The 27,374-nt window shown below is 55.2% G+C and overlaps 1 protein-coding gene across 3 annotated transcripts in view; it reads left to right on the forward strand.

Annotated features, from left to right (window-relative positions):
• Positions 1-27,374, forward strand: part of SLC22A23 (solute carrier family 22 member 23) — a 133,070-nt gene that overhangs the window by 86,959 nt on the left and 18,737 nt on the right. For 2 of the 3 annotated variants that reach the window (XM_061398968.1, XM_061398969.1), the window contains exons 4-5: positions 10,715-10,883; positions 24,564-24,691. In XM_061398968.1, coding sequence (XP_061254952.1) covers positions 10,715-10,883; positions 24,564-24,691 — 297 coding nt within the window. Of the gene's footprint in view, positions 1-10,714; positions 10,884-24,563; positions 24,692-27,374 lie in introns of those variants that run through there. The other variant, XM_061398971.1, reaches the window with a different exon arrangement.

A 27,374-nucleotide genomic window follows, 5' to 3' on the forward strand; every position in this document is an offset into this window, starting at 1 on the left:
GATCCGAGTTTGCGTTTGGAGGGTGGCGTTCTTTGCTTTGTTCTCAGAGGACACATCTGCTGTTTAAAATCTAAAGGTCTGGGCTCAAGTTCTAGGTGCTGTAACCCTGGAAGCGTGCTTGGCCACCTGCCTCTTGCCACCCTGTGAAGTGGGAAGGGCTCTTACTTGCAGGAGAGGCGTGTGGTTGGGAACAGAGGTGGCGATGCAGGCCACTGCGTCTGCCCCAGGAGGGTCTAGGAGCTGCCACGGTGGCGAGAGGGTTACTGGGAGACAAAGACGCATGCGAGTTGACAGGTGCGGGAAGAGGTGTTATCTGCACCCCCCTTACTGCCCCAAAGGAGGCTTTTCTAAAAGAATTCAACTTCCATAAATCCCCCTTTATGGGAAGCTTTGAGGGGGGAGGGGGCACATCGGGAAGGATAGCTCCTGTCGCCCGAGATGGGAAACCGCACAGACAGACTCGCCTAAAGCTGGCCTTACTTCCCAGTAGCTTCTTTCATCTGTGCTTGTGGCGTTCGTTTCTCCCTACTTACTATTCCTTGAAATCCTCACTCTTTCCTCACGTTAAGATGCTGCATAAGCCCCACATTCTGTATAAACCGCAGATGTTTCTGGGAGGTCTGACAGTCGTCTAACTAAAAATGAGCTTCAAGCGTGCCCTCAAAGCTTCACCTTGAAACAGCCTCTTGCCCCATATAAACAGTTGGTGTTCAGTCACTAAGGCATGTCTGACTCTGCAAACCCACGGGCTATAGCCCATCAGGCTTCCCTGTCCTTCACTGTCTCCCGGAGCTTACTCAAACTCACATCCATCGAGTCGGTGATGCCATCCAACCATCTCTCCTCTGTCGTCCCCTTCTCCTCCCACCTTCAATCTTTCTCAGCATCAGGGTCTTTTCCAGTGAGTCAGTTCTTTGCATCAGGTGGCCAAAGTATTGGAGCTTCAGCATCAGTGTTTCCAATGAATATTCAGGACTGATTTCCTTTAGGATGGACTGGCTGGATCTCCTTGCAGTAAAAAAATTAGGCTTTTGGAAGAAAATCTTAAACAAATGAAAAAGCTATAACTCGATGGCAGAACTTTCCCAAACTTTCGGTTTCTGTCCTATACCTGACATGCCCTCCCAGCCCGAGAGGAGGGCTGCTCACTGGGACTCTCCTTCCACTGCAGCTCACAGAGGCCCTTGGACGGGTGGGCCTGCCTGGGGCCTGGACACGGGGCTCGCTCTTTACAAAGAGCTGGAACTCGCGGGCACCATATGACCCCTGACTGCACAGCAGGCTGTTTTAAAGGGTATGAAATGGTTAGAACGGGTGTGTGTGTGTGTGTGTGTGTGTGTGTGAGAGAGAGAGAGAGAGATGAGAAGCCCTGTGCTCACAGACAGCGTGAAAGATGGGGCTCCCAGCCATTCACTGTTGTCCCTGAAGAAGGAACATGGTCTGAAGACGCTGCTCTGTTAAGTAGGATTGCTGACAATCAGGCTCCCCTGGTGGTCCGGTGGTTAAGAATCCGCCTTGCAATGCAGGGGAGATGGGTTCGATCTCTGAGCTGGGAAGACCCCGCCCACTGCGGAGCACCTAGCCCGGGGCTGCTGAAGCCCGCGGGCCCTAGAGCTCACACTCCACGAGAACCCTCGCACCGCAGCTAGAGGGGACCCACACTCGCCGCCGCTGGAGAAAGCCCACGGGCTGCAGCGAGGACCCACTGCCACCAAAAGAGAAACAAAACCTTTTATTAAACTTAAAAAAATTACAAAGAATCTACAGTGCCTCCCCGCTGCCTTTAAAAATACTAAATGTGTCCCTTCCGGGTGGATCCCATCAAACCCACAGACAGGCTCCAGGACCTCTCCTACCCTCCCATCCTGGGGCTGTCCTTTCCCCAAGGCCCATCTGTGTCCACGAGGCCTGCATCTGCTGTGAGAGGTGTCTTTTCTCTTTTCACGTGGGCCCTGGGAAACCTTCCTCACCTTTAAACAATGGATCACTTAGAAAGGCCCTTCCTCGTGCTGCAGGTAGAATTCTCTGCTCTTGAGAAGTTGCCGTTCTTTGAAAAGTCCCCAACTTTCACAAGCGGTAGGAGCTTTTCCAGAGGTTGGTTTGTTTCGAGGTTATCTGGAACTAAGGGGGCGTTTGGGAGCAGCCCCTGCCGCCCCAGGGCTGTTGGGCCACATCCCAGAGTGGCTGTTAGTCGGAGGTGCTGCCCCAGGCGCGGGGGAAGGCGCTGGGAGCCCGCCTCAGTCACCCGGCTGGCCAGCGCATCCTGCGCCTTCACACCGGTAGCGTGAGCGTGTTGGGTACCCAGCTCCAGGCCACCAGGCTGGTCTGGAGGGTGGAGAGTCCACCCATGTCCTCGCTTGTTCCCCCCACCGCCACCTGTCCTGGACAACGCTGTTCCCGTTGGGAAGGAGTGGCCAGCAGGCGGACTCGCAGATACAGGCCTGTGTAATCTCAGGCCTACAGACGGAGGCCAGCTTCGGGGCGGGTGTCCCCCAAGGTCCTGAGCTGGAAAAGCTGAGGCTTGGCCCCAGAGGACTGGGGCTGGGGCTTGGGAAGCCGGTGCGCCTGGCGAGGGACGGTCAGCATCTCCCCAGGACCTGGTGCCAGGTCACACGTCAGGGAGAGGAGGGCAGGGGAAGGAACACTGGCTTCATTTTTATAAAACTGGGGCAGGACCCTGGTTGGCAGGAGGCTGACTTGGATTTTAGTTGTGGTGGGAAGGAGGGCCACACAGCCGTCCTGGCACCTTGGGGTGACTGGACAGTCTGTCCCGTGAGCCTTCCGGCCCCTCTGTGGGCGTGCTGGCAGGGCAGGCCTGGGTTGGTGGTGAACGCTGCCCTCCACATCCTGGCTGCAGCTCCTGAAGGCGCTGCCTCGGGTAGCCGATGCCCGCTGGGAGCCATGGGGTGGCAAGGGGGCAGCCGTGACGAGTAGGCTGCCAGCTCCTCTGTGGTCAGGGGTCCTTGCGTCTATAGGACACTCCTGCCCACGTGGGAAGGGGCTCAGCAGACGCTGCAGGCCCTGGCGTACCAGGTCCTGGGCTCCCGTGGAAACGTGCGGCTCCTTCCTTTTGTGGTTTTATGTCCGTGTTTGCTGAGCATCTGCTCAGTGCCGGATGCAGTGCTGGATGTGAAGAGGGGCCAGACGGGAGCGGGCTGGTTGCTCCCAGTCTCTGCAACCTGACTTTCCCTGTGAATGACTCCAGCTGGCTGCCAGCACGCGGCAGACCCAGCCCAGCTGCGTTGCCAGTGACCCAGACAGGGATTTATTTCCTAATTGAATTTAAAGGCCTTTGAACAGAGAGGGCAAGCTGCGATTTGCCACAGGCCCACCCTCACACCGGGCCAGTTTTGCACGTTTCTTACCTGCCTGGCATTTGGCTCCGCCCGCCCTGGTGGGTGTTCTCTGAGTTTCCTTTCATCTGAAATAGGCTGACGGTTGAACTTCTTTGCAACCCCAGGTCTTTTGTGCCTCTGCCCGCCTTGCCCTTGGGATACTGGGAGAACTCTTTTCTTCAGTGGGAAAAAAAAATGACATGCATGGCGAGGGGAACAAGAAGCACCCAGTCTCCCCGAGGCCTGCGGGCCACCTGGTGCTGTGAGCCGCGTGCAGCCTTGGTCTGTGTTATTTTCCGTGCGCCCGGGCTGCGGTGGTGGTGGTTGTTCTTCAGTCGCTAAGTCGTGTCCAACTCTTTGCAACCCCATGGACTGTAGCACAGCAGGCTTCCCTGTCCTTCACCATCTCCTGGAGTTTGCGCAAACTCATGTCCATCGAGTCAGTGATGCCATCAAACCATCGCATCCTCTGTTGCCCCCTTTTCCTCCTGCCTTCACGCCTTCCCAGCATCACGGCCTTTTCCAATGAGCCAGCTATTCACACAGGCGGCCAAAGTATTGGAGCTTCAGCTTCAGCATCAGTCTTTCCAATGGGTATTCAGTGTTGATTTCCTTTAGGATGGACTGGTTGCATCTCCTTGCCGTCCAAGGGATTCTCAAGAGCCTTCTCTAGCACCGCAATTTGAAAGCATCAGTTCTTCGGCACTCAGCCTTCTTTATGATCCAACTCTCACATCTGTACGTGACGACTAGAAAAACCATAGCTTTAAATAACTGTACAGACTTTTGTCGGCACAGTGATGTCTCTGCTTTTTAGTATGCTCTCCAGGTTTGTCATAGCTTTCCTTCCAAGAAGCAAGTGTCTTTTAATTCCGTGGCTGCAATCACCATCTGCAGTGATTTTGGAGTCCAAGAAAAGAAAATCTGTTTTCACTTTTTCCCCATGTATTTGCCATGAAGTGATGGGACTGGATGCCACAATCTTAGTTTTTTGAATCCTGAGTTTCAAGCCAGCTTTTTCACTCTCCTCTTTCACCCTTAACCAGAGGCTCCTTAGTTCCTCTTTGCTTTCTGCCATTAGAGTGGTATCATTTGCATATCTGAGGTTGTTGATATTTGTCCCAGCAAAATGCTGCAAAGGGGACTGTACTTAATCTCAGGGTTAACATGCGTAAACCTCTCCCTCCAGTGTTCAGAACGCTGGGTTTTCAAGTGTGGTCCCTGAGCCAGCAGCGCCTGCATCACCTGGGAACGTGTTAGAAACACAATATTGGATATTAAATATATTAAATAAATTCAATAAAGACTTTAAACATGGTCTACATAAAAAAATTGTTTTAAAAATGTAGATGTAAGAGAAATGGGAAGGTAAGAAGAAGAGAAAAATAAAAAAGGAAGAACTTGTTTAGAAAGACTACCTTGCTAAGCATTCTTCCCTATTTAGGAAAAATCTGCCAAAGAGTAGAGGACATTCATTGTTACCAGGTATTATACAGCAATGATACTCTGACCTCAGGTTGAGATATCTTTACCGTAAACCCAACCCGCTAATTTCCTGATTGCTTGTCAAGCTCATAAAGGAACAAAGCCAACAATGCTGATGAAGAGAAATAAAAGCTGGGTGATCCTCCCGGGGAGCTGTGTGCCACTGATGTGGGGCAGGGTTGGACCCATTAACTTAGGACTCCTCTCTTCGGCCACATTCCTCTGAGGTGCCAAATCTGACGCCTCTGGGGCCTCTGTTTGCTTGGATGTCTCGTCTAATTATGGAAACACGATTGGTCCACAAGTGTGGCTTCGACCCATGGAATGGATGGTGTGAAACAGCGTGAGCATTGAGGATATCACTTTGGAACCGGCAGCTGGAAGCCTGGGTGGTGGTTCCTGATCTCTGTTCTGGATGTGAAAATCACCCATCCCGTTTCTGCTTCTTCACTCAGCTTGAAAACACTCAGCAGGCCCGAAACGCCAGGATTTCAATGCACTCGAGCCCGTTTTGCTGTTTCAGGTCACTTCTCTTCTTGGGTTATTTTCCTCTTATTAAAGAACTGGTGGCACGGTGTTCACTGAAATGCTTACGCGTGTACGCTGAACGGCAGCCACTGGTTTTAAACAGAAACGTTCCCTGAGCAGAACACTAGTGAACACTTAAATCCTTCTCCCTCCTTTGGAGTAATTATAATGTTCATTCAAAGAAGCATAAGGTGGTGGAAAGAACCCGCGACCTGGGAAGGACACTGGGCTCTGTGGCTCATGCCTCGCAGCCGGCTTTGCGGCGGTGTCTCCTGCACGTGATCAGCGTGTGGCTCTGTGAGCCTCGTGAGATCCCGCATGAGACCGGCTTCTGCGGGTTGACTGGCGCGTCTCGGCCCCCGTGACCCTGACAGGCTCCGTGGCGGGACTCTAAGACGCGGGGAGCGCAGGCATTCCCGCTGGGCCCTCCAGGAAGAGCCCGCCCTGCCGTCCTCACGTGACAGACGCCCGAGCCCCGGCCGGCTCCTTCCCAGGCTCTGGGCCAGGGCCGTGGGCATCTTCAGGTGGGCCCAGCCCCAGGAGCTGAGATCCTGGCAGGTCCCACTGAGAGGCCAGAGCCACCAGGGGCTCTGCTTGGAGGCTCCCTGCGGCCCAGAGCAGGGGCGGACACACAGGGGCAGGGGACACGTGGCTTCAGTTCCTGCTTTGTTCCCTCTTTACTATGTGATCCTGGACAAGCCGCTTCATCACCCTGGGCTTTAGGGTCCTCGTGTAAAGTGAAAGTCACTCAGTCGTGCCTTATCTTTGCGACCCCATGGACTATACAGTCCACGGAATTCTCCAGGCCAGCATACTGGAGTGGGTAGCCTATCCCTTCTCCAGCAGATCTTCCCAACCCAGGGATAGAAAAACGATTATTAAAAACAGCACTTACACTAGTTTATGCTGAGTCACAATATGACTCTTTGTGACCCCATGAACTGTAGCCCTCCAGACTCCTCTGTCCATGGGATTCTCCAGGCAAGAATACTGGAGAGGGTTGCCATTTCCTTCTCCAGGGGATCTTCCTGACCCGGGGATCAAACCCACATCTCTTACATCTTCTGCGTTGGCAGGAGGGTTCTTTACCACTAGCACCAGCTGGGAAGCCCACTTACACTAGATCTCAATATAAAGTAAAAAGTTTTTAAAAAAATAAACTTCATTCGTAATATTACACTAGGAATGTATGTTATAAATGACTTAGTTTCATATTGTCTGTCATTGAATATTTGATGAGAGTCCAAATAGTGAACATTTAATTGAATTTAAGGAACAAATCATTGTGTACTGACTATAACAATTTTGTGGCTTGATAAAAATAATTTACTTAATTCCTATCTTTTAAACAACAGTGTCTGTAAGATACTGTGCTGGACACCATAAAATTGACAAACCAGATGTTCTTCTGAAAAACAGAACAAAATCAGTACCTCCATCAGAGAGTTGAGTAGATCGAGGGAGTTTAATACCTGAAAACTGCCCACCTACGCATTCAGCCCCAGGGAGGGGGAGCCTGCCTCAGCCCAGCGCGGAAGATCCTGCGGCCTGGCGGGTGAGCTGTGTGGTTCTTCCGCATATGAGCATTAAACGTCTGCGTCAGTGCGTCTGGCAGACACTGGAACGTGATTTGTAGGAAATATTGATGTTTCTCTATTTTTTATTTTCTTTTCCTCTAAATGGAGGCAGTTTTAACCATTCCACTGGGTTGGCAGGTCCTAAATTGAGAGGAAAAGGAAGTTTTCCGGGGGCAGGGAAGATAATCGCAGCCTTCTGCGCTTACGCCCTCGAGTGCTATTTGAGTCCCCATGACTGGCGATTTCGGACGCTCCTGCTATAATAAGGAATTCCACAATGACATGTGGCAAGTCTGTCTTTCGCGGCTCTGGGGGCCCCGTGTCCTCAGCCGGGATGGTAATTAGTGAGTGGAGTGTCCCCTTCCGGGCCAGCACGGTGAGCGGCAGGAAGCAAGGGAGAGGAGAGGGGCCCGCAGGTGTCGGGGGGCAGCGGCCAGAGAGCGACACCCCTTGCGCGGGGAGGAGCCCAGCTCCAGAGGGGCAGCAGCACCCCAAGGCTGGGGGCCAGGCGAGGGGCCGGGGCCGCTCCCTGGGCCGCCGTCCTCCTCCTCTGGGTGGCTGGTAAGAGGCGGCTGGAGGACGGGGCGCAGGGTGGAGGACGCGCGTCTGCACGCGTGGCCTCTGAGCGGCTGCACCAGGCCCTTGGCCGGCTCGCCCCTCCGTGGGTGCGGCCGAGCGCTCCACAGTGCCCTGTGCTTTGACGGACTTCTCGTTCCATGCCCGGTCTGAGCCTGCGGTCTGCAGGGACGACAGCCTGGTGCGGCAGCTAGACGTGCGTCACTGTGCGGCTGACACATGTCACCGACTTCGTGGGCCAGGAGAGGGGTAGCACGGAGAGGCCGGGCGACTTCGCGCCGCCGTGGGCTGTATGGGCCCCGCCTCCCCTGCCGGCCCCCGCCCCCCCCCGCGGCCTCCTCCTCCTGCGCAGGCGCGCTCCTGCGTTACTGCCGACCCCCGCCCGGAAAAACCCCGAAGATTCATTCCAGAGAAGCCGGGAACACTGCGTGATCTCAGGAAAACGTCGACCCCCTGCCTTCCTGCAGTAAGTGCACAGGAAGTCTATTTACAATATATTTAAGAGAGAATGAGGGTCCGGAGCGCCCGTATGCAGCCCTGGGCCCGGCCTCTCTCGGGAGAACCGTCCACCGGAACCCCACTGGCTGCGGGGACTCGGGGACTCACGCTCTGCAGAACGCCTTCCTCTCCTCACCTCAGAAAAGCTGATTTCTCATCGTCCAAAAGGAACATGTGATTAATGGCAAACCCGAAGTGCCTGCGGTTCTTTGATAACTGCTTTTTTAAAAAACATCTTTACAGCCACGCTTCAGAGCAGAGTTACTTTCAGGCAGTTTGGAAGCAGTCCTGGTGAGTCAAGGCAGAAGGTCGTTGTCTGCAGGTGTCATCCGCGTGTCCTTACATCAGATCGCTGTGTTTTTCCACTGCCCCAGCAGGAAGGTTAAAATACCATGGACCTGCTGGGATGCTCTACGTTTTGCTACCTGGGAGAAAGTAAAACCTCTGCTAGCGTTCGTAGCAAACAGCAGCCCTGGAGAGGTCCGGAAATTATGTTACTTATTCAGCTCTCGTCGATGTGTGTCTGGGAGGCAAAAACATTTCTCCCGCTGGGGGTGATGCTTAAGGGTTTGGGGGAAACGGTGAGCCATCGCCTCTCCCTGAGGCATCTGGGGATCTAGTTAAAGTGCGGACGTGCTCCTGCGGGTCTGGGCGGAGCCCGAGGCTCTGTGTCTCTAAGGAGCTCCCAGGTGGCGCTGCTGCTTCCGGCCCAGGTGGCCAGGAGTTAGAGACCCTCGGGCCACTCGGAGAGCAAGGAGAGACCCTCTAGAAGGCACACCCTGGCAATGTAACCCTAATAGAGGAGCCGGCTGCAGCGAGGGGAGAGGGCGGAGTCAGATTGTGGACTCACACACGTGGAGGGGCAAAGTGCCTTTGTGATCCACAAACCTCGACCCAGGTTCGGGTCGTTACCTGTAACCCTGGGTGTGTCAGTGAGTGATGCAGATTAGTATGTGGGACCAGACGTCCCCAAGTGATCCGGGGGAACCACGGCAGCTGCAGATGTTTGCTTACTGCATGGTGAAATTAAAGAGCCAGGCAGGGAAGGGGACAACTGCCAGCCGTGTGCAGGGCCCCAGGACGTGAAGCCGTGGTTACCTCTCTGGCTTTGTTTGTAGGTTCCCCGGGTGGCCAGGTGCTCAGTTTTCTCATCTGGCCTGAGCCAGTGCTGAGCCTCAGAGCATCACACTTGCCCTGGCTGATGCTGAGTTCTGGTTCCCATAGCAACACATCCTCTGCTCCTGCTTAGTACATGAAAACTGGAACTTACCACTTACTGTCAGTCCTTTCTAAAAGACCCTGATCTCTTTCTTATTTTTAAGCACAGAAATGCCAGATCTGGGGTGAATACCCAAGCCATGCTAAGAAGTAATCCTTTACTGAACCTGACCCTGGCACTGAAAGTTACGGCATCACAGTAAACGGCCAGGAGAGGGCTGTTTGGTCCCGTTTTCTTCATTAAATGGCAAAGGATCTTTATCAGCAGGGCCAGGTTTCTCTCACCCACGGACAGCTGTGAGGGTGACCTGTTTGTGGCAGGGCGGAGGTAGAGACTCTGACGACTCTGGTTTCTTCTGTGTGTGAGCTGGTGGAGGTGTTGGCTGGCATACCGCGTGACCCTTATTAGCGCCGATTCCATCCTTGTGACCGAATGTGATTCTCCTGTTCCCCCCTCATCTGCTTCCCTTCTTGCTACGTTTTTACTTCTGACCTCTGCTCTGAGCTCTGGACAACCGGCAGGGGGGTCTGTAGCCACTGACCCACCATCTGGGGACACAGGCATGAGAAGGAGTATCTCCTGAGGGTCTTTCTTCTGCTTTTTTAAAAATTCATTTTAACGACACTTTTTTTAAAAAAAATAAAAGCAAACTTTAGGGAATCCTGCAAATTGTTGACGAAGAATAGCAAACAGACTACATGCTCTATAGGGGCAACATGTATGAAACCCAGCTGCGTGTTCTGGTATTGGGGACTTTTATTACAGGAGTTCATGCAGTGGGTGGACACCGGCTGTCCCTTGGATGCTACAGTTCAAGGTTTGGGGACCATCTTCTTTACTCAAGGTCAGATTAAGAGCATAGATTCTTGTAAACAGGAGGGACTGTGATGACCTTGACATTTATTGAAGGCAGACACTGTGTTTTTGGAGCTTCACAGGTGAATCAGACCTGCCCCTGCTGGCAGAGCCGGCATCTGAGAGGGCTGCGTGGGAAGCCCAGGGCAGGGGGCGGGGGGGCAGTGGAGTTCCAAGGGTGGTGGGGAGCGGGGGGCTTCAGTGAGTTTTACCCTTAGGAGATGCAATCTGCTTCATGGTCTGCTTCCTGTCTGGTTCAGAAGAAAGGCTGGGTGTGACTGATCTGACTTGGGCTCACCTGGGAGCAGGTTGCCTGGAACTCAGGGTCCAGGGGGGCGGTGAAGGGGGGGCCTGGAGGACTTCCTGCGCCCTGAGCGGAGGTGGGGAGGGTGCAGGGCAGAGGCAGAGGAAGGGCAGCAGAGGGCCTGGGGGCTGCGAGTGAAGTCACTCTCTGTCTTGTCCGAAGCAGCGTCTCCTATCCTGGCCGCTCTCCGTCCCTGTGTTCTTCTGCCAAGACTTGCCCTGCGACCCTTCACGCTGGGGACCCAAGCTCATCCAGCTGTTGGAAAACAAGCATCTCGGCCGGAAAGGGGACAGGCGGGCTGGGCGCTCACAGCTCTCTCGTCCCTTCTGTGTTCCAGGAATAGAGCTGTGCCCCCCGGGGAAGCGATTCATGATCACGATGGTGGCGAGCCTCGTGGCTACGGCGGGGCAGCTCCTCATGCCGGGGCTGGCCGCCCTGTGCCGGGACTGGCAGGTGCTGCAGGCGTTCATCATCTGCCCCTTCCTGCTCATGCTGCTGTACTGGTCGTGAGTACCCACCCCGCCCGCCTTGGCCCCAGACAGCCCCCAGGTTCAGCCCGTGGCTCCTAATGAGGGAGTTTCTCTCTTTTTTTAAAAACTTCCTCTTCTAAATGTTTCACCTTGCAAAACATTCTAACATACACGAACGTAGACGGAGGAGCAGGACAGGCCCCGGGCGCCCCCTCTGTCCCCATCATCTGGCTGGGCTCCCCCAATGCCGGACATTCTGACATAGCTTTCCCGAATGGGCTTCCGAAGGGCAGGGTCCCATGTTGGAAGGAGGAAACCTGTTTGACGATGTTCAGGAGAGGTTTGGCAGAGCCCCTCCCCGTCTCCTCTGGGTGAGGGTTGGGCAGACTCCGGCCCACTGTCCGTGTCTGTAAATAAAGTTTTATTGGAACACGGCCATGTTCACGTGTTTCCACCTCTGTCATCCATGACCGCTCTCATGCCATGCTGTCACAGTTGAGCAGGTAAGACCAAGACGATGTGGCAAAGTCCGGAACATTTACTCTCTGGTGTCTTGCAGGGGTTTGACCACCCCTTGTCCTGGACGAGTCCACCAGGGCTTTTAGAACCGCATGTAACTTTTAGTGTTTGGCTTGCTGATTTTAGGGGAAAAAAGCAAGTGAACACACTGGCCTGGGGGTATGACCTGTCAACTAGAGGCTTTTAAACTCCTCAGGGGATTAATGTTTAGCCAAAGTTGAAAAACCACCGCCCTTCGATAGAAGTGTTTACACAGAAAATGAGCGTTGTACCCGTTCCGGAAAAGCCTTTTTTCTCTCTTTCCTTCCCTCCCATCCCACTTACGTGCCAAACTCCACCCCCGCCCCAGCCCCGAGTATGAGACACCAGAGAGGTTTTTACCACCAGCTCTGCTGTATTCCTGTTATTTAGTTACTAATGAAAACCAGTTTCTGGCCAGAAGTCAATTGTGTCTTTGCTTTAAGTGTTCACTGTGGCCGAGACAGGTATTAATCGGGCCTCCTTTCCTAAGCCGCCAGAGAGGGGAAGAAAGCGGCCAACTTTCAGCTTAGTAGGCTGGCCCGTCTTCACCTGCCAGTGGAGCCCCCGGCAGAGCGGTCGTGTGGCCTGGACTCAGGTGGCCTTCCTCAAGAGCCGGGTTCCCGCTCAGGGTGTCCGCAGAGTCGGGCAGCAGTGGGGAGGAGGCCAGATGAGGTAAGGGCCACCCTCCAGGAGGCCGCCCTCGGGCCAAGGCCAGCCTCCCCGGCCGGCACAGGGCTGGACGGCTCCGCTCCCGCAGGAGCCCGCGTGTCTCAGGACGTCCTGCTCTTTCCGGCAGGGCTGTAAGAGGCAAAGAAAGAAACCGTTCCCCAAGGCAGGATGGAGTGGGCAGCCCTTCCTTTTTTCACCTAAGGAGGCCTTTCCTGGTCACTCTCTTGCTGCGCCCAGGGTTGGCTTCACTTGGCTTGGAATTCCAGGACATTTCCTTACTTAACACTTGCTCGCATCTCATTTGTGCCAACACAGACGGCAAGCCCTGTACAAACAGTAGGTGAGTCAGGCTGGGCATTTCATGGCCCCATTGTACAGAAGGCAAAACTGAGGACACCCGCGGGCCCTCGAGCCAAGGGCTGTGCTGTCTACTGCCCTCAGCCTCGGTGCCTCATCCCTGACCTCCCCACCGCTGAGAGGAGCCCGCCGCCCCGCACGTCCACCCTGCAGTCAGGAACACCCCGCCCCCCACCCCCATTGGAGTCTTCCCTGCCTCCACAGCTCCCAGGGGCAGTGGTGCTATCTGCCACCCCTGGGGGGCTGGAGGCCTGGGCATCCACCCGGCCTCTCGGAGACTCAGACGCCTGTGAGGACAGGCAGCGGCGTCTCCATCAGCGCCAGGCTCCGAGGCTCCGCCCAGGCTCTGCTCCCACCTGTCGCAGGTAGGAGGGCGCCTGATGGGGAGAAGTGGCCCGGAGGGGTTTCCTGGAGCGGGTCTGGGGGCCCGGCTCCCGTGCCAAGTGCTAGAGGATTTATCTTATTTTTTATTTTCAATTTTAAAAATACGTCAAGATTTAATGACAAGCAAGGTTAAAAAAAATTCGTTTATGTGAATACATTATAAAACCTAAAGATGTTCTTTGAAACACACAAATGTAAAAACAAAACTTGATGGTGAAAAGGGCACCCGGGGTGCTTTGATAAATGAGGAGTGTGTGTGGACAGACAGATGGGCGGCGTCCGGACACACGGACGCCGTGTGGTTCCCGCCCGGGCGCCCCAGCTTTGAGGTGGACCCGCTCCACCCCAGTCAGCTGCTCTCGTCGACGTCGGGACCCCCGAGGCACCTGGCGCGCGTCTGGCCTGAGCAGCGCTGGCATATCGCAGCTGCTGCTGCTGCTGTTGGCACACCCCCTTCCAGGGGTGCAGGCCTGCAGGCGTGGGGGGCCAGTCGAGGGAACCGCGGTCCGCTCTGCCCACAGCCCTCCGCAGCTCCAGGGGCATCACTGGCTTTTAAAGGCCACTGAAGTGCCCCCTCTTTTTTGTCTCCTGATGAGCACCCTTCCACCCTCTGCTGCAGGAGGAGCTTCCTCACTCCCGAAGCATGAACTGGCCTCGGGAGGGCAGGAGCTGAAGCCAGCCAGCACGCCCGGCTGTTGGTGACAAAAATATTGAAAGTCACTCTAATTTAAGAACCAGTATTTATATGCGGTCTGGGTGCCTGGCAGCGTGCCTGGTGCTTTGGAGCAACTCTGAGGAGCAGGTGTGTGAACAGAGGCCGTAAACCAGAGTCCATCCTAAAGGAAATCCACTGAATATTCATTGGAAGGACTGATGCTGAAGCTGAACCTCCAAAACTCTGGCCACCTGATGCGAAGAGCCAACTCACTGGAAAAGACCCTGATGCTGGGACAGATTGAAGGCAGGAGGAGATGGGGACGACAAAGGATGAAATGGTTGGATGGCATCACCGACTCAGTGGACATGGGTTTGAGTAAACTCCGGGAGATGGTGAAGGACAGGAAAGCCTGACATGCTGTAGTCCATGGGGTCGCAGAGTCGGACACAACTGAGTGACTGAACAACAACAAAAGCAGAGCACGCGATACAGAGTCCCCGGAACTCGGGGTGAGCGTGGCGCACGGAGGCGAGTGCAGATGAAGGTCTGGTCCAGATGGAGGCTGGGAGCTTCCAGACACACCCTAGGTAAGAGGCTGCTTCAACTGATGACGGACACAGTGTTGATCTAGGACAGGAAAGAGGGTACCGGGGCCCGCGCCCGGGACAGCATTCAAGCAGGAGTGACACAGAGGCCGCCGCAGGGCATCTGAGCCAGAAAGGGGCCCAGGGCTCTGGGTGAGCCCCCGCCCGGGGCTGAGGTCTCACGCCCTGTCTGCACTTAGAACTGAGGCCCCAGGAGGAAGCCGGCCCTCGGAGCGTCAGTGATGACAGGACTGGAAGGTCTCCACGCCGGCAGGGCCTCACTCAGCTCCACACCTGGCTGACTGCCCCGGGCCCTGGGCAGGGAGGATTCACCCTTGAGACGCTGGCACCTGAAAATTTGCAGTACACGGACCGGAGTGTTCCTCCAAATTCCTGTCACTGTCCATGGCTGGAAGCTGATGGAGAAACCACAGACGCTCACTGGACTCTCGGGGTCAGACATGAAAGTCCCACGGGGAATCGCTGGATCCAAGACCCACGTGGAAGGAGAGTCTCACCAAGGGGACCCATCACCGAGGCCAGACAGTATACATCAGGGAGTCTGCGTCTCGGGAAGTCTGTGAAACAGAGCACACGGACCGAGAAGTGAATTTACCTCCTGTGCTAACCGGTCGCCCTTCCCTGCACCGAATGCGGTTCCAGGCACGAGGGCCTCTGAGTACAGCCTGTGCTCATGGTTGTTGGGGGGTGAGGAGGGCCATGGCCCGAGCCAGTGATGCGCTTTCCAAAAAGCAGCATGAGGAGAAATGGGACAAAGCCACGGGAAGGAGGAGCTCGGGGTAGCCTGTCTGAGGAAATGGGCCTTGCTGAGATTAAGTGATCAGAAAGAGGAGATCGGACCAGGTTCTGGGTGGAGACGTGGTCCTGGCAGATGAGAGCTGGGCAGAAGCTGGCTGCATGTGGCTGGCCAGGCTGCAGCCTCTGAGCGTGTGGGTTGTGTGACCAGAGTCTGGGCGCTGAGCATGCTCCAGAGGGCGGCTGTATTCGGGGGTCCAGGTGTGCGCTCACTGAGCACGTTGGGGAGAGTGCGGGCTAGACGATCAGGAAGGTGTGCACAGAAGACGTGGCCTTGGCTGGCCTGGGGGGTCTCCCTGCGGAGAGTGACCGGGAACCGAGGAGGTGCTGGCGAAAGCTGGCTGTGCGGCATCTCTGCCTGCAGGGCTCAGAGGAGACCCAGGAGGAAGGGTTCCCAGAGACGGTGCAGATGCTCTGTCACGCTCCCGGAATGTCGCTGCTCGCTGTCGCCCCCTGAGGAGCATCTCTGCGGGAGCCGAGCCCCGGGATGGTTTGTGAGCAGGAGCACGGGCACGTCCGTCTGCCTCGGGCCCGGCGTGCGCCGGGGGTGGTGTGTGTGTCCGTCGCTCAGTCGTGTCCCACTCTCTGCGACCCCGTGGACTGTAGCCCGCCAGGCCTCTCTGTCCACAGCATTCTCCAGGCAAGAAGACTGGGGTGGGTTGCCATTTCCTTCTCCAGGGGATCTTCCCAATCCAGGGATTGAACCCGAGTCTCTTGCATCTCCTGCATTGGCAAGTGGATTCTTTACCACTAGCGCAGCAATTCAGCGAGGTCCCCGGGGAGGCCTCTGCTGAGACAGCGCACCCACGCTTCTTCAGGGAGTATCTGCCAGGTGTTGGGCCCACTGTCCACACACACACACACACACACACACACACACACACACACACACTCCCGCCTCGTGGAGAAGCAGCTTTTCAGGGAGGGGAGCCTCGGGTGCCTCCTGCGAGGCAGGCACGCCATCAGGTCTGGCGACTTGAACGTGTCTTCAAGTTTTCAGGAAGCGCTTTTCCCGAGATCAGTCCTAGGCTCTGGTCTGCGAGGCTGTGTTAACCTGATATTCTCAGATTAGGTCCAAGCTGGTGGTTGGTGGGATTACCCCTGGTTTTCGCCAGGGAAACCAGGACATCAAAAAGCTGCCCTAAAAACACTCACAAGTGTGGAGAGCCATTAAAAGCTGGTTTGCGAGTGTCAGTGGTTCTCAGAGTGTGGTCTGGACTGTCACCACCACGGGGCCCACCCCAGACTGCTTGGGTCCGAATGTCCAAGGGTGGTTTAGGAAGCCCGCCAGGGAGGCTGTCGGCTCGAGTCCCAGGGGGCTGCTGCGCGCCAGGCTGCCCCGTGAGAAGGAACAGCCAGCCGTCTGCTTACGGGACGAGGGGCCTGGTCCGACAAAGATGCTGACTAGGTGTGAAAGGAGACACATGTCGGCTGTGACAGCACACCCTTCTTGTAGGAAGGGGTTCTTGGTTCTGCCGGACGTGAGCAGGTGCCAGCCTTGGGGTCTGTGAGATGCCATGCAGGACCTGCTGCCCAGTGCGGTCCCTGTGGGTCCTCTCAGACGGCGACGTTGCAGGCATTCCTGGAACCGGTAGAAGACACAGAAGCCTCGGTACCGAATCCAGCGATTTTATCTGCTCTGTGAGAACGTATCCCCAGGTGCAGGCATGTCTGGGAGTCTCCAGCTGTGGCCCGTGGCGGCATCTGCTGGGAGGGCAAGGGCCCACCCTGCCCACCTGCCCTGGCACCCATGTGTCCCTCACCCCGCAGGGAACCTGGGCGTGGTCTCCCTTCACGACCCCCAGGCTCCCAGCCAAGTCCCTGCATCGAACGGGGTCTCCCCAAGACTCGCCTGTTGGACGCATGGCGTGAGCTGCCTTGAGAAGGTTCAAGACGTGTGAAGGTACGGGATTACCGACCGAGCACTGTCGGCACTCAGGGAGACCTGGGACGCGTCCAGGAAAGCAGGAGGGAGTCACCCCCGTGGGAACACGGAGGCCTGAGAGGAGGCTCTCGCAGCCCTGGGAACAGTGGAGAACAAGCAGTCTGTCCATCCCTCAGAGGGAAGGTGAACCCTGACACTGCGGCCATCCGAGTGGGCTGGCCTGGGCACTCGCTGGAGGAGAAGCACTTAAAACCCTCGGGCACGTGGTGTGTGCTACAAGCAACCTTAATTTTTAAAAATTTCAAGAAACAAGCCATTGTAAAGCATTTGAAGGGTCTCATGTTAGATAAATATCCTGAAAAAAAATGATTAACAATTCCAATAGATAAGCACTCCTAAATATTACTTGGCTCTTTTAAATACCGCCGGAACTACTCTGACCAGAATAATACTGATTTTTAACATTTCTTGAGGGTCTGCTCGGAGTCAGATGCTGCCCAGCACTTTCTGTGACTCAGACCCTCTGGAGGAGGTTCCAGGGCAGATGGAGAAACCGAGGCAGAGAGAGATTGGCCCATCTCTGGTCTGCCGGCCGAGGTCAAGGCCCGCAGTGACTCCTGAGCCAGCATGAGGACCGAACATGTGCATCCCAGCATTGGTTTGTCTTGCCCACTCTCACCACGGGAACAAAACACCTTCCTGCATCAAGAGGAAATTTATTTCAATGTGTGTGTTGGTTTCTCGGCCGTGTCCGACTCCACGACCCCACGGACTGTAGCCCGCCAGGCTCCTCTGTCCATGGGATTCTCCAGGCAAGAATACTGGAGTGGATTGCCATTCCCTTCTCCAGAGGATCTTCCCAACCCAGGGATGGAACCCTGGTCTGCTGCACTGCAGGCAGGTTTTTTACAACGGGGTCAAAATAACACTATTCAGACATAAAACAAAGGCCTCAGGATGCCCTGCAACCCAGGAAGGAAACCCGACTCAGTTACACCTTCACCAGAGGCTAGGCCCCACGGGACAACGTTTTCCTCCCAGGAAAGTGGAAGAAGTGAGTCATAAAAGACACGTCGCCTCTGGGAGCTCGATCGACTGCAGTGATTATTTGTACAGCTTGTCAGATAGTTAATTTAAGGAGAGTTTCAGGAAACTTGCAACGAAAACAGCCAAAAATGTTTTAGTCAAATCCCGCGTGTGCTCAGTCACTCAGTCCTGTCCGACTCTTTCGACCCCGTGGACCGTAGCCCCCCAGGCTCCTCTGTTCATGGGGTTTCCCAGGCAGGAACACTGGAGTGGGTTGCCATGTCCTTCTCCAGGAAGTCATCCTGGCCCAGGGATTGACCCCACCGCGTCTCTTGCATCTCCTGCATTATCGGCAGGTGGATTCTTTTCCCCTGTGTCGCCTGGGACACCCATCAAATCCTGTGTATGTATGTGAAAGTCACTCAGCTGTGTCCGACTCTTTGAGACCCCGTGGACTATACAGTCCATGGAATTCTCCAGGTCAGAATACCGGAGTGGGCAGCTGTTCCTTTCTCCAGGGGATCTTCCCAACCCAGGAATGGAACCCAGGTCTCCCACATTGCAGGCAGATTCTTTACCATCTGAGCCACCAGGGAAGCCCCATGAAATCCTGATTGTCTGTAAATTATCTGGATGGGGAAGATTAGGTAACACTGACAAAGGCAGTTGGACACGAGAGTGGTGGCCACGTGTCAGTCATAAGCACCCGATGAACAGATCAGGATGCTCTCTAAATTGGGGTTTGGGGGATTTGCTGATGGGTGGAATTTTCAGGAGCCCTCAGGCTAGAGGCAGCCCCATTTTTGCCTTCTGAGTAGGCAGAGATTATGTAAAATAATAGGAAGCCCTGCAGTCAACTGAAACGTTTCCAAGTAGATGTGGAGAGAGGCTGCCAGTCTGAAGTGAGGCACCACCGCAGGGTCTGGCCTCGATTCCAAAGGCTGGCGGTGCTGACCCCGGAGCCACACCGTGGCCCAGTGCCTGGCCTGTGCTCCAGTATTCCGCCCTGATACCCTGCCCACCACGGGAAAGCCAGGGGTCGCTTAAGACCAGCTTGGGAATCTCGGAGGCTGGGGGCCAGGCCGAGCTCAGGCGGTGTGCGTGCGTGTGTGTGCTGCGTGCATGTGTGTGTTGCATGCATGTGTGTGTGTGTGCGCGTGTGTGTGCATGTGTGTGTGCACATGTGTGTGCTGCGTGTGTGCTGTGTGCATGTGTGTGCGTGTGCTGCGTGCATGTGTGTGCATGCGTGTGTGTGCGTGTGCGTGTGCTGTGTGCGTGCGTGTACTGTGTGCGTGCGTGTGCATGCGTGTGTGCATGTGTGTGTGCATGTGTGTGTGTGCTGCGTGCATGTGTGTGCTGTGTGAATGTGTGTGTGCTGCGTCCGTGTGTGTGCGTATATGTGTGTGCTGCATGCATGTGTGCGTGTGTGTTGCATGTATGTGCGTGCATGTGTGTGTGCGTGTGTGCTGCGTGTGTGCATGCGTGTGTGCTGTGTGCATGTGTGTGCTGTGAATGTGTGTGTGCATGTATGTGCTGCATGCGTGTGTGTGTTGTGTGCAGGTACGTGTGTGTTGTGTGGTGTGTTACGTGTGCATGTGTGTTGTGGGAGTGGCAGGGTGGAGCTGTTGGCGGCTGGCAGATATTAGGGAAGTGGCCTTCTGGTGACAGGTGTGCAGGGACAGCTGCTAAGTGCCTGCCCGGCTGGCAACTGGCAAGAATCCCTGGATGGATCGAGTGGCCGGGTCCAAGCCTCCTTCGGTCGCTGAAGGCCCTCCAGCAAAGCCCACAACAGCCCCACGTGAGGGTGGGTCCTGGCAGGAGATGGGAGGCCTCTCCAGTCCTTGTGACTGTCCCTTTGGGATCGGCCGAGGTGTGACACAACAGGCCGCCTCCCGGAGCTGGGTCTGCAGTCACGGCGAGCCATCAGGGTTCTGTTTGTGGCCTCGATGATCATCCCGAGGGGATCGAGATTGCAGCCACAGGCCAGGGGGCGAGGGGCTGCTCCCCACGGGGTCCACGAGGCTCCCTGTAACAGGCGGCTTGTTCAGAGGAGCTGATGGAATTCCAGTTAGAAAAAGAAGCACACACAGGCTCTGCTCCTTCTGCCCACTTACCTTCTCACATCGTTTCTCAGCACATTTTATTTTTATCGTTGGCAAAAATGCTAAATTAATTCCCCTGCAGTATTACGTTTGAATGCCCACGTGTCTATCACTTTCTGCGGCCTGATCACCTTTCGCGTGAATCAATTAGTAAACGGAGCCGAAAGAAGGGAGTCCAAGGAAGTGGAGGAAATGAGTCCAGATGAATTCCAAGTAACCCCTGTCTCGAGCGGGAACTGAGGAACATTTTAAATGTACCCCAGCTGTTCCACGCTGTGGTCCATTCAGAGCTGCCGAACCTTTAAAAGCCCAGCTGCGAAGGCATCTTAGGGACTGACTCCACCCATCCTGGCAGAACCTAAAGCAGCATTGGAATATCTGTTCCATGCACTGCGTGAGCAACACCTTTTTTAACTTCCAGAAAGAGGCAACAGTCACCACAAGCCCTCTTGAAATGAATTAGAATGTTGGAGCCAGGGGAGCCTTGGTGTCACGACACACCGTCACCCCATTCCACAGATGGGGAAACAGAGGCCTGGGGGTGAGGGGACTTGCCTAAGGTCACAAAACTGGTCTATGAGCCTGGGCCTGCTGATAAATCTCCCCCACAGTTTTGCCGTAGAGGAAGAATTCTGGAGCTTACGTGTGCGTCGTGTTGAAAACCAGTAAAGGTGTTGCGTTCCAAATTTGTGTGACTGTCAGCTCGTGGGATGCAATTTGATTCTGCAAGAATTCCTTGTTCCACAGAAATTTACGGGAAGGGTTCATTTGCCTTAGGAAGACTGGGGTTTAACCATCCTGAGCCAGATTTTCTTTAATTTTGTACTTGTCCCTTCTCCCTAATTTACTAAATTTAAATCATGAACTTAACTTTTTTTTCAGAGAGCTAATTCATATCCATTTGCTCTACCCTGAACTGAGCCTCCTTACCTAATTTTTTCAATACCAAACAGAACGAAAGTTTAAAAGAAAAAATTCAGGTGAAAGCTTATCTACTGGAGCGAAGTGTATATTTTTATAAGCGCTTTGACTCAAAACCTTAGAATATCCTTCCAACTGGTGTTTCATTCAATTCTAGTCTTTTGATTTTTTTTCTTTTCATTTTGAGAGCCTTTTCAGAATGTCATACGTGTGATGCTTGGTAATACTCCAGAGCTAGAATCACCTCTTTAAATCAGAGCACCCTTAGAACAACCGTCTACGACCCTTTTCCCAGCCACGTTCAGGGAAACTCCGTCCCCGGAGCCTTTCACGGCTCTGCTCCTCCGTCCTCACCCGTGCTCCCCTCTCACCGGTTTGACCGAAGGCCCTCCCCGCAAGGCGCCACTGGTTTCCGTGTTTCCCCCCAGATTGACCGTGTCCAGGTCACGTTTATCCCGCGAGTGTGGTGACGTCGCATCACCAGCATGCGAGCACGTCTGCCAGCAGGCACGTCACCCACCCTGAGTGCTCGGGATCACAGGCACAACGAGTCGAGGATAGGGTTAGTTTTGCAGAGCGTCAACGTCATAGTATTATGAAAGGATCACAGAATTAAGTTTTAATTTCTGAGGGATATTTCAGGTGACGGGGATGCAGAACAGACCATGAGGACAAGTCTGACTTGCTGCTTCTTCAGCGGCTCAGTCCTGTCTGACTCATCTGTGACCCCGTGGACTGTAGCCACCAAGCTCCTCTGCCCGTGGGATCCTCCAGGCAGGAATACCGGGGCGGTTGCTGTTACGCGTGAGTCCCACAGCAGACGTGGGCTCCAGCCGCCCACCACGCTCTTTCCTTTCCTGAGGCTCAGCTACATTCCTGCCAGACCCTGGGCTGCTGGCCGGCTTTTTAATTTCCATGGTGTTATTACATTATGTACTTGTTGGGAGACATTTCATTAAGTTCCCATAATGTGGCCTCACCGCACATCACCCAGGCTGCAGTGGCCGTCCTGGGCTTTCTCACAGGCCGACAGCTCAGCGAGTCCTTTATGACCGCAGCAGATTGAAACACCGGGGCTAGGGGGCACTGCGGCATCTGGAGGGCCCGAGGGGGCGTCGCTGGACCGGTGTCTGCCTCCCATCCCCCATCACCGGAGCACGTCCCCGCACTCGGACTGGGCTTCTTTGCCGTGACGCGGGTCCTGGGTCGGGGTGCCCGGGCTCTGATCCAGCTCTGCCTTTAACCCCCTGGAAGCTGGACGACGCCCCTGAACTTTGTTCACCTGAGTCTTCCCGTCTGTGCAGTAGGGAGAATGTTACTTCCACATGACGAGTTTGAAAGGCTTAAACTCGTGGGAAACGTGTGGCAGGGTGCCTAGTGAGTGTAGACCCAGTCGTGGGGAGGTGGTTTGCAGTTCTGTCTGCCACCGGAGACGGGTCGTGTGGCTAACAGAGCCTGCCTGTCACCTGTGCCCAGGTCTCCTGGGAGAGCAGTTTCTTTACTTGGGTTCATTCTGGTCCGAGGGCCGCTGCTCCCCCATAACCTCAGGGCCCCCCCTCCCTGGGCCCTGCCTCTCCTCTCCATCTCTCCTCTTGGATCCAGGGTTCTGGTTGTGCCAGCTTGCAGGAACACAGACTGTTTTCTCAACATGATTTTAAAAAATTGAAAATCAATGAAACAAGATTGCAACTCTACCACTACCCTCCTCTCAAACCCTGTGCGTTTGTAAATGTATGTATATATATATACACACACACACAGGTAACATGTACACGTTTATATATACATATATATGTAACATTTATATTTGTAAAATATATACAAGGTTTGTTATAGGTAAGGAAAAATCCTGAGAGAATCACAAAATATTTAGAATCAAATCTCAGCAAGAACTCCTTATCAAAAACTGTAAAGTGTAGCTAAAACAGTAGGTAGAATTTTGAAGTCCAAAATGCACATATTAGAAAAGAAGAATTAAAGTTAATGATCTGTGTGTCTCTCTCAAGAAATGAGAACGTGGCACTAAACTCAAATAAATCAGAAAGATGGATGGGAGAGGGCGTTGAGAACTATAAGGGTGAGCATTTGTGTTAGGTTATTTCATTACAAAGAAAAGCTCTGATAAAATATGGCAAGATGTTAATGTCTATATAATATGATTCTGAGTGTTTCTCTTTGCTTGACATACATTATTCAAAGTTAATTTGTAAAAAGTAGAGGCCAGTAAAACATTAACTTTTATTATTTAAAAAAAAAAAGATCTGTACCTCCAGTTTGAAACCTGTGTTATCAGCTTTCTGAGGGGCTCCCAGGGGAAAAAACATGGGGCTCCCCGAGCCCAGCTTCCGGCTTGGACCATGCCTCCCTGGGGAGGGTCCTCCTGCAGCTCCATGGGAGGGGAGCTCTGACTCCTGTTGACGACCCAGATCTCCCAGCTCAGATTAACACTCAGAGATTAGCCCAGTGTACCCAATGTACCGCTGACGTCAGCTCTTTCTGCAGAATACATCATGAACATTTAGAAATTTGATTTTTATTCAAACAGGAAAGGGGGTGACAGCTGTTACATCATGAGTGATGTGACTTTGAAATAAAAATTGGACACTGACAGCTTTTCCGGCTTCTGGCTTACTCTTAATTGGAGGCTCCCCAGAGCTGGCAGGGCAGGTGCCGGGCAGCAGCAAAGATAACTGCTTATCAGCATCCGTCACGCTTCCCAGACACCCTGCAAGCGACAGGGGACACGGTGACACTGGAGCGGGGGACGCAGGGGCTGTGCTGTCGTCCCTGTCTCCCACCCAGGGGCGCCGCCAGCCTCAGAGGCAAGTCCTGGGGGAACAGCCCGCCCCTGGGCATGTGGCAGTGAGTGGTTTATGAAGAGACCTCGGGGCCCGCAGGCAAAGTCTAAAATACTGACTCTTTGGGCTTTTACAGAAAAAGCAAGCTGACCAGGCTCCAAACAGGCACGCTGTTCTCTTCGGCCGACTTGCAAATATCGTTATAAGTGTAAAATTACAAAATGCATTGATAATAAGACACGACTTTGGGTGGTTTTTTTTTTTCCTCCCACTGGGAATCCTCATCACATTTCATCCTAAACACAAACCAGCAAGGAGTCTGTTGCCAATAACCCTTGGAAACCATCCTCTCAGGGAGGAGTCCCAGGCACTAGCAGCAAGATGAAGATAGCTCTGCAGGTGAGGCCCGGGAAAGTGGCGTCAGGTTGCTAGAATGGGGGCATTTTTTAAAACTTAAAATCATTCTGTGAACATTTGTATTTTGAAACAGATCTGTCCATGGGATTTTCCAGGCAAGAATGCTGGAGTGGGTGGCCATTTCCTCCCCTAGGGGATCTTTCCGACCAGGGATGGAACCCAAGCTCCTGCATTCTTTACCGTCTGAGCCACCAGGGAAGCCCCTCTTTTGAGACAAACTGTCACAAAAGCACTCAGTGAGTTGCTGGAACGGGCTTTAGGAACGCAGGGTTGTGCTCAACAGTCTACATGGGTTTCTTGACACAGCTGGGAGGATACTGCTCCTTTCTGCCGTATTTTTAAAACCTGCAACTTTATACTTTCTAAAGAAAACTAGGAACATCCAGGGCCACAGTCTTCTCTCGGCCGGTGGTACTACATGAATCCCGAGCCCCCACTGGCCTCCACAGTCACAGACAGAAACCCAGACGGACCTGCCTGGACACTCCCAGCCCCTGACAGAGCATCTTCTCACCCCACGCGATGCAAAGACCCTCACTCGTGCCCCGTCTCTCTGCAGGATCTTCCCCGAGTCCCTGAGGTGGCTCATGGCCACCCACCAGTTTGAGTCGGCAAAGAAGCTGATCCTGCACTTCACGCAGAAGAACCGCATGAATCCCGAGAGTGACATCAAAGGCGTCATGCCCGGTGAGCACGTCTTCCCTTCACCCCCCGAGGCCCCACCAGGCACGGGGGACCCACCAGCCACCCCTCCAGAACAGGGAGTCATCCCACAACATGCCCCTGGTGCCTGTGAGGGCACTGCCAGGCAGTGGCCCCGTCCAGGGGTCTCACTTCCTGTGATGGTGGGTCCCCAGCTCGACTAGGAACGTGATCAGGTCCAAGTCTGGAGGGAGGCATGACCTCACGTGCCCCTGCTCCTCAGGGGAAGCTCGAGGGCTTAGCTGGCTCCTGACACTCAGCCCTGCCTGCCTGCCTGCCTACAGGGTGTGGTGCCAGCAGTCACGACCAGGGATGCTGGCCTGGGGGTGGCCCTGGCCCTCGAGCCATCTCTCCCAAGAAGGACCTTCAGGCAGATACCCCATTGTCTGTATCAGTCAGGATCTATTGACTGGGCGTCGGAAGAAGCAGGAAAGTTCAGATCCATAGAATTTATCAGGAACGTCAGCACAAGCTGGACCAGACCCATGGCCCCCTCCCGGCACCCCGAGCTCTGATCCAGTAGATCTTGGAAGGAACCCTGAACACCGTGGGTTCAGTAAGCACTAGAAGTGACTGGCGCCTGCCTAGTCTTTCACAGCAGCTCTGTACAGGGCCCTGTAACTGTCCGCGTTCGCAGGTGAGGGGACCGAGGCACAAAGAGGATGAGCATCTCGCCAGGGGTCACACAGCTAGTGAGCAGTAGCTCTGGGTCGCAGGCCCTGGAAGCCCAGCGGCAGTGGCTTCGGTGTTGCTGCAGGAGAGGGGGACGGGGGCAGGCCCGGCTGGGCGGCGGGGCGGGAGGGCTGGGTGGACCGCGTGGACCGTGCACCTCTCGGGCCGCGTCTGCTCCTTGCGGATGGTCCGGCCCTCGGCCCCAGTCTTGCCAAGCCTGTCCATTAGCACGTCAGCGCTCTTAAGTCAAAGTGCCTTGTTTCTGGCGTTTCCCCACTTTCATCGCCTCCTCTGCTGCTTCCGGGTTAGAACCCGTCTGGGAGGAGCTTGTTGTCTGCATCCTCGTTGCACAGATTCATTTGCCTCCTGTTTTTGGAAGGCGGTGCTCAGCCTTCCTCCCACTTCCCTGCCGGGGACTTGGGTAGTGCTGGGTTCAGCCCGGGGTCTCGGGGCACGCGGCTGTCCCCGCCCCTGGGTCTCCCTCCGAGGCAGCACCCGGGCAAAGCTGGGGGACGGCGTTGTCCGAGCTCCAGGCCCGCCCCCTGCACTGCCTGCGTGGACGCTCCTCCCCAGCATCTAATCCAGGCCCCTCCCGGCTTTCTCCCGCCCTGACTCCACCCCCGCCAGGCGGGGCTGAGCTGCGCTTTGTGTTGACCCTCCTCAGAACCTGTTCTGTCAATCGGATCATCCCCCTCTACCTCTGGGAAAGGGGCCCCAAGAGGCTGGGGCTGGGGCAGGGCTCCCCACTCCCGGCGTTCCCTCCTGAGCCAGTCAGGGCGGCCCGCTGTCCCCCTGCAGCAGGCCCTCTCTGGGCAGCCTGACGCCGAGCGAAGCGCCTGGCCCAGGTCGGATGGGTGAGGCTCTGAGGTTCAAGGGTCCCCGCATCAGGCCAAGGGGGCTTTGCCTGAGCTCTGCTCGGTAATGGAGTGTAGACCCGGCCCCATGTGCCTCGCTCTGCCTTGTCCGTCTGTCCTGGACCCCGGGTGAGGAGCAGGTCCCCGTGTCAGGCCCCCTCCCTGCCCCCAGCACCCTGCCTCTGACCCTGCACATAAGCTTCCTGCTCCTGCGGGGTCCTCAGGCCACTGGAGCCTCTCAGGCAGAGAGGCCACCTCAAGGGTCAGCCTCAGGGGTCAGCGGGGGTCCCCCAGGCCCAGGAAGGAGTCCCTGCGCTGGTCGGGGAGAAGCCGGGACGGTGTGGGTCAGCCTAGCCCGGGGCCAGGGAGGCCGCTGCACCCTGGGGGCCAGGCAGCCCCACGGCGGCTTCGGTCTGGTCATTAACCTGTCCCTTCAGCAGACGGGAAGCCGAGGCACAGAGCAGGAAGCCTCAGCCAGAGGCCCCTCGCCCCCCAGGTGAGGACAGCTGTCATCTGCCTGGCCAGGGCCGGCTCCCCGGTGGCCCGTCGCGGGGAGCAGGGCAGAGGGGGGCGCGGGCGGAGCAGGGGAGGCCTGGAGCCCCAGAGGCTCGACTTAGCTTTCTTCTTGGAACCTTGATTCTGGCTCCAAGAGGTTGGAAGAGGCGCAGGGGGAGGGGAGGCGTCCCCCCACTGGCTCGCGGGCGCTCAGAGTCTGCTCTCGGTGCCCCTTGTCACTCCTCCTGTCCCCACGTGAGCACCTCAGGGAGTCCCAAGAGTTCTGGAGAGACCGAATGGCCTCCCTGTCCATCCCGAGGGCCTCGCCAGAGGAGACCTGGGAAGTTCTGCATTGCTGTGAGTGGCCGGGGACGCGCAAGATACCAGCAGCCCCGACGGGTCAATGTGTTTCCACCCAGAATAATGCAGCTACCTCTGCAGACCACAGCCAACTTGGGCTCCAGAGCTTAATGCTTAGGGAAAAAAAAAACTCGGGTCGTAATTGCAATTGCTACAGCTTCTTAACAACCTCTATTTCATATACTAGGAAGAATCAGGAATTCAGTTTGGGCCACAGTACAAAACAATTTAAATCTATGCCGCTGCACTAATGGACGTTTAGTTTTTCTTCCTGGAAGATTTCCACG

Source organism: Bos javanicus, chromosome 23 (assembly GCF_032452875.1).
Source record: "Bos javanicus breed banteng chromosome 23, ARS-OSU_banteng_1.0, whole genome shotgun sequence".
Classification (NCBI taxonomy): Eukaryota; Metazoa; Chordata; class Mammalia; order Artiodactyla; family Bovidae; genus Bos; species Bos javanicus.